Genomic DNA, 6,815 nt, shown 5'->3' with positions numbered 1-6,815 from the left:
GGTTTTATGTGTAGAGGGGGCAATGAATAAATAAAATATAATTTATGTTTTGGGGTTATGTTTAAATGTATATTACCTTAATAAAAATATATAGAAATACAAAAATATTGTTTATCGGCCACATAAATCAACATCAAAAATAACATTTACAATTAATTAAATTTTTGTCAATAATTATAAGCACTTCGGAATGATATTTGTAGGTTTGGTTATAATGACTTCTTCCACAGGTTCTTTTTCTTTTAGCTCCTTCAGTTTTAACGCTCGTTTCTGTAATGCAATAGGAAAATTGTGCCTCGTTGAAAACACTTTGATCATGTTCCTTTTTTACTAAAGTTTATGTTTTAAATGACAATTTGTAGGCATTAAACAAACCTTTAATTTTACTCCTTTTTCGTGCAATCCCCTAATATCCTTTTTAATATTACATAATTTAGCATGATAAGTCTTCACTTTGGCTAACATCTCTTGTAACTCTCGGGAGTGTTGTACTTTCGCTATGCTCAAATTCTCCCCATGCAGCTTCTCGATAAGTTCATTCTGTTTGGCCCTTAAATTTATTCCGGTTTTAAGGTTTTCCTCTTTTAATTTGTAAACTTACGTGACTTCTGTTAATTGTTTGCGGGTACTTTTTAGGGGAGGCTCGAACGTCTTTACTATTCCCAAGCTTAAAATTCGTCCCGGTATTTCATAAGGGTTTTGATCGCTAAAAATAATGTATGACAGTAAATTAATGAGTTTTTTAATTATAATCTTTTGTTAATACTTAAAAGACATGGCATAATAACTTTATTTATTGTTGATGAAAATGATGGTTGATAAATAAATAAAACATAATGATAAATAAAGTGACACTGTCAATGTCAACTAACTGTCATTAATGTCAATGATTTGGGTTTTTGCTACAATTTCTGTAGAAGTAGCCGCGAGAGGGCGCTCTTTTTATTTGCATGTCGGCCATATTGGAAAAATGTCACGCTGTCTTTTTGACGTTTCATCCAATCTGAATTTACTAACCTAAAAAACGGTGTGGTGTGACATTAGTGGTTAAACAAAAAGGAAAATTCTCTCTTATAAGTTGCTTTTATATAAAAACAATTGTTTTTTTTTTTTAATTTTTTTATTAGTGAATATCCAGGCACAAATAAATTCATTTCTTGTGAATATAACCCTTAAAAATACCTTATGCTCTTAAAAACCTACTATCAACGCTACCAATTATTTTTTGTTTTTCATGAATGTTATGCTACATATGTACAGAGTACCAACCTTGAAAAATTTGTTTTTAGTTTGAACGTTCGTAAATACCGTAATTTTAAGGCAATTTATTTTTAAACACATAGATAATTGCGCTAAACAATATTAATAATAATTAATAATACAATTTATAAAAAAATTACATAATTAAGCTAAATCCTAAACAGTCTTTACACAAGTCACTCAATTTTTTTTGCATTCACTTATGCCAACCTTCAAAAAAAAAAAACTAACACGCATGCCCTCTGTTGGATTAATAAGAAATTAGTTTTAATATATTTTTTTACAAATTATTTTAAACGGGGTCTCCATGGCAACGGCAACATAACGAGTGAGACAGACTTATGCCAATGACAGTAAGTAAGACAACAACCTTATAAAATTGTACGACGTTGCCAAATGTAAAATATATCTGGAGCCACCCTGTAAAAATCTAAAATTAAAACAGGCGTTATAAATAAAGCTTTGGTACTAAACGCTAGGAAAACTGAATGAGTAAAAACCCGATTGTTTATATATTAAAATAAAGCGGTCCCGCGCGTTTTTCCTCTATAATCCTTAATTTTTCCATTCCCTTTAATAATCTTAACTAAGTTCACAATATAAGTTTCAAACGACGCTATTTACAATAAAATACTTCAATATAAAAAAAAATATACAAAAAAAAAAGGACAATACTTAACCTAAAAGACGCCTAGCGGAGGGACTGGGTTTAACCGGAATCCGTGTTATTTAAAAAGAAAAATCGTTGTTGACTTATTGCACCCTCTCTGTTTCAAGCGAATTCCTTCTAAAGCCTCATCAAGAAAGACAAAATATTAAAAAAAAAATCCACACTAATCCACGTTGTCCTGGAATATCAAACGAACGTAACCGGGGGAACTGGACAGCGGACAGGCGCAGAACGGACACACGGCCTGCGATCCATTAGTACCGTGGGGGATTCCCACATTAGCCCAATACCTATAGATGCAACAAATAGAATTACATCACAAAAATTTTCCTAATTTAAGTAAAATAACTATTATAAAGGCAAAAAAAAATGTTACGTATGATTCTTGTAGAGCAGTAGACAAGACATTGCAAACAAAAATTTTCACATGACCACCACGAAACACTTTATTTAAATAAACTTGTTAACCGTACTAACTGTAGACTGTAGTTGACTACTGAATTGTAGATTTTATAAGAACGATTTTTGAAAAATAAAATCTGATTTACAATTTTCATTTGTACAAAATGTTTATGTAACTAACAGGTAACGCTCTATTTGAATAAATGTGTTGAGATTACTGACTGTGGACCCCATTTGTGTCAAGTAGTGCAGATTTTATAAAAAGTTGTAAGTATGACTTCAATAGAATAAAATCTTATCTAGTTTTATTTGAGGAAATGTGTTAACCTCACGGACCATAGACTTGATTTGAACGAAATATTAAATTGTAATTGTAATTGTATATTTTACAAAAAAAATTGTATGAATTACACTATTACAGAGTAAATCAGGACCTACAAAATTTATTATATTGCCAACACAAAAAGGGTTTTATTTAAGTAAATTTGTTAACCTTACAGTCAGCAAACCTTATTTGAGCGGAATAATTCTCAAATTCAAATATGCTTTATTGTTTGAACAAAAAATTGTTATAAACAAAGCTTCACCTAATCCTAAAGAGACAGAGTTACAAGGTTAAGATTATATTTAAAAATACAAGTTACAATGACGAAACAAAGTTTTCAAAAACAGTTAAAATTTACATTTTTTTTTTGAATTAATAGAAAGAAAGAAAAAAAAAGTGCTATATTACGTAAGAATAATCTTGTGTACAAGCATCCTACAAGCTAAAAAAACAAAACAAAAATACAATTTCAAAAATTGACAAAACAATGAACAAAATTAAACACAAGAAGACAAAACTTTTTGATCATACTTGAATTAAAGATAACAATCAATTACTAAATAAAAGTAGGCTAGTTGACAAAACTAGAGAAGAAAAGGGAAAAAAAAACTTTCCAACATGTCCAAGGTTAAAACCTATCATTAAAAAAGTCATCCAGGTTATAATATGCCTTAGCCAATAAAAGCGACTTTAATTCTCTTTTAAATTTCTTAACATCCGATATGTATTGTCTAACACATAGAGGAACATGATTGTAAATTTTTTTACTTATGTAAATTAATGAGTTTTTGGTAAGGGAAGACGTTGGAATAGGTAGAGGAACATCATTTACACGACGAGTCAAATGGTCAGTGTCAGAGGATAGTTTGGGAATTTTGTGAATAAGAGCAGCTCTTTCTAAGATAAAGAGTGAAAAATAAGTTAGGATTTTTTCAGAAATGAAGAATGGTTTGCAAGAATCTCTTAACTTAGCAGAACACAGGTATCTAACTGCTTTTTTTTGAATAACAAAGACAATGTTAAGTAGCCCCTTATTGGTTAAACTTCAAAAAGGCAAGCCATACCGAATATGAGATTCAATAAGTGAAAAGTACACTGAACGTGCAACCACCCCTCCCAGCTCTTGTTTAGCCATTCTTACTGCAAAACATGCAGAAGATAATTTCCCAGCTAAATGTAAGATATGATCTTCAAACCGAAGGCGACCATCAATGGTAATTCCTAGGAACTTGCAGCACTCTTTATTCTGCAAGAGGGAATTTTCGTCAAACATCAGACCCTGAACATCGCACTTAAACCCCATAATAGACGTCTTTCTTACATTAAACACGAGCCTGTTGCAAGCACACCATCCTGATAAAAAAGTCTTAATATAATCAGAATTTTTATGGCTCTATAGTATGGTGGTATCATCAGCAAACTGAACCACCTTGCCCTGCAGTTTCAATGAACTCAAGTCATCCACATACAGTAAAAATAACAGTGGTCCCAACACTGAACCCTGGGCAACGCCGCATTTTAGGGATCTAAAAGCAGACAAACGCCCAGACACTGTAACCTTCTGGGTACGATTTGATAGATAGGACTCAAGCCATCGCAACGCTACGCCCCTAAAACCATATTTATCGAGCTTAGATAACAGTATTCCATGGTCCACACAGTCAAATGCCTTGGGTAGTTCACAAAACACTGCCGCCGATGACTCTCCAGAATTCAAGGACACATAGACGCTCTCCAAAAAGCTAAAAACAGCATCATGAGTCCCTTTACCGGCTTGAAATCCAAACTGATTTGCAGACAAAATGCCATTATGATGTAAAAAGGACAAAATTCTGCTTTTTGCAAGTTTCTCAACTATCTTAGAGAGGGTAGACAAAATAGAAATAGGACGGAAATTACAAGGCTGATCCAAATCTCGACTCTTATGAAGAGGGATAACTGTTTAAACATCAATTTTTAAAAAAAATTGATGTTTAAACCATTTTTATTTCTTTTCTTTTAAAAGGTTTTGTGCCTTATCGTTATTTCAAGTGTGTCGCACTTGTTCGACTTTCTCATCTGGCTCTCTTGAAAATATCAAAATTCTTGGGAACAGATAAAGGCACGCAACCCTTGGGTGGCAAATTTATTTACTTTTTAAGAGGTTTGACAAAAATGTAAAATAACATAAAAGCATTCTCTTTACAACTCTCTCTCAGTTTAGATCTCCGAACTTAATAATTCTTCTCTCCAAGTCTCGTCAAGCAACGCTCATTAATTTCTCTCTCTTTAAATTAGTCTCTTTTATTTGTATATCCTATTTATAATTAAAGATAATCATAGGTGTTGTTTCAGTTTAAGGCATTGTACATAGGCTGTTGAATAATCTAGAATATATATTAATTAAAATATATAAAGTCAACAGGGCTTTTCTTTTCCTTCACCGACCTATGGAATTTACTCTGAAGGAAATAAAGATTTTCTCCGTCGATGTTTATGGTGTGCCGAGTCATATCGAAACAGATAACCACTGCCTCTTTTAAACATGAAGGAAAAATGGCAATATGTAAAGAATTGTTTATGGCAGAAACTAAAGCATTTAAGGCTGAATCAGGCAAAAAGAGTAACAGCCTCGACGATATCCCATCAGCTCCAGATGATTTATGGTTTTTTAAGCGTTTGATTTCATTTTTTACTTCGGTAAGATCGACAGGATGAAAGAAAAATGAATGCTCAACCGACACTTGTTGAAGATAGTGCAGGGGATCAATGTTACTACGAATGCCCTTGAGCAAGATATTAATAAAATCAACTATATCTAACTTTTTTTAACTACACAGTTCAATCTAGGGATAAAAAAAAAAGAAAACATTTAAAACAAACAGGTTAGGAAAAGAGCTAGGTCTCCCTTAATTAATTAAAATCTGATTGTCGTTGAAATATTCAGCCACAGAGTAATAAGCTCAACCACACAGAAATCTCCTCAAGAGTGAAGAATTATTAATTTTTGGTTAATTGACATTTGCTGTTATGCAAAACTGACGGCATCAGATTCGAGCTTTAAGTCATAAATTAACGCAGTGGCGAAGCGTACGAGTAGACAAGGTAGACACTGTCTACCCAAAATTATCCAGTTATTTGTCATTAATTTACTACGTAATTATTTCATGTAATTGTTAAATTAAAATAAAAAAAAAATTAACACAGAACGTAGTCGCTATACTTACTATTATTATATAGTATCTAAACATGATTAATCCGAAGGCGCGCCCCGCCTGCCGCACCGATTAAGATAAAAATACAGGTCTGATACCCAATTAATGTATACGAGCCCCAGGAAGACACATTGATATTTGTCTTCCGAAATTCGGAGCATCTAATCGAACCGAATACGCATAATGCAGGCGACAGAGGTCCGGCCGCATCATTATTGAGCCCATTACGTATGCAAAATTTACTCGCGGGAAAGACATTCGAGCTTTTGTCTATCGAAGTCGGCCAGCTATTTTATTATGCTGTTGAGGGTTATTGTTTATGGACACGCTTGATCTGGTCGGCCGCAATAGATCTTCAGTTTTGTTTTTTGATGAATCTGCATTTGGCATTTGGTGCGGGCGCGTGCTATAGTAATTTAATAATTATACTCTATTTCAGAAGTGTGTAGAGCAATAAAACCTCATTAGGTATGCAAAAGTGGTACCTGGTGATCCACCAATATTTTATGCCACTACCTTAGTTGGGTATTAGTTTCAATGTAAAATTCTTTCTTTTCGTTGATTGCAGGTAGTGCCACCCGGTTTTGGGTCAATTTATGAGTTTTGCCCATTGTTACCCACTGATAAACATTGAAAACGGTTCGCCAAAGGCGTGCAACTGGGACTTGTTTTTTACCTTATAATTAATGTACTTAAATGCTATTTTATTTTAGAAAGTTACTTTTGTTTAAATGGAATAATATATTTTTTTCACAAATTTATTGAACATAATATGTAGAGTAAAACAGTTGAAAATGTCACTTTTGGATCTGGCACTTTTTGAACAGTGTATAACATGTGTCTATCTAGTCTGTCTATGTAGTCTTCTTCGTCATCTGACGAACAGTCATCACCTCTTGACATTATAATTAAAGGATCGACTGTCTGATCGATGAGGTTGTCAAGATCCCACATTTTGTCCTCT

At 32.9% G+C, this 6,815-nt stretch overlaps 2 protein-coding genes across 2 annotated transcripts in view; both read right to left on the bottom strand.

The window, feature by feature from the left end:
• Window positions 1-55: 55 nt before the first annotated feature.
• Window positions 56-903, bottom strand: LOC126736918 (biogenesis of lysosome-related organelles complex 1 subunit 6-like). The gene is made up of 4 exons (XM_050441542.1): window positions 767-903; window positions 602-706; window positions 376-550; window positions 56-270 (listed from the first exon to the last, which is right to left on the bottom strand). Exons 1-4 carry the CDS (start codon window positions 775-777, stop codon window positions 175-177), a joined length of 387 nt encoding a protein of 128 aa, XP_050297499.1. The 5' UTR covers window positions 778-903; the 3' UTR covers window positions 56-174.
• A 602-nt stretch (window positions 904-1,505) lies between these two features.
• Window positions 1,506-6,815, bottom strand: part of LOC126736915 (protein pellino) — a 49,524-nt gene continuing 44,214 nt past the window's right edge. The window contains exon 10 of the mRNA XM_050441540.1: window positions 1,506-2,220. Within this exon, the coding sequence (XP_050297497.1) occupies window positions 2,094-2,220 (127 nt within the window). The 3' untranslated portion in view covers window positions 1,506-2,093. The remainder of the gene's footprint in view (window positions 2,221-6,815) is intronic.

The sequence above is a fragment of the Anthonomus grandis genome, chromosome 5 (assembly GCF_022605725.1).
Source record: "Anthonomus grandis grandis chromosome 5, icAntGran1.3, whole genome shotgun sequence".
NCBI classification, from domain to species: domain Eukaryota; kingdom Metazoa; phylum Arthropoda; class Insecta; order Coleoptera; family Curculionidae; genus Anthonomus; species Anthonomus grandis.
This window is presented reverse-complemented; position numbering and strand designations above follow the sequence as displayed.

Coding starts and splice junctions, on each gene's coding strand:
- LOC126736918 (XM_050441542.1), bottom strand. Junction 551..601: donor AAACAATTAACAGAAGTCAC/GTAAGTTTACAA, acceptor AATAAATTTAAG/GGCCAAACAGAATGAACTTA. Junction 271..375: donor AAAAAGGAGTAAAATTAAAG/GTTTGTTTAATG, acceptor ATTGCATTACAG/AAACGAGCGTTAAAACTGAA.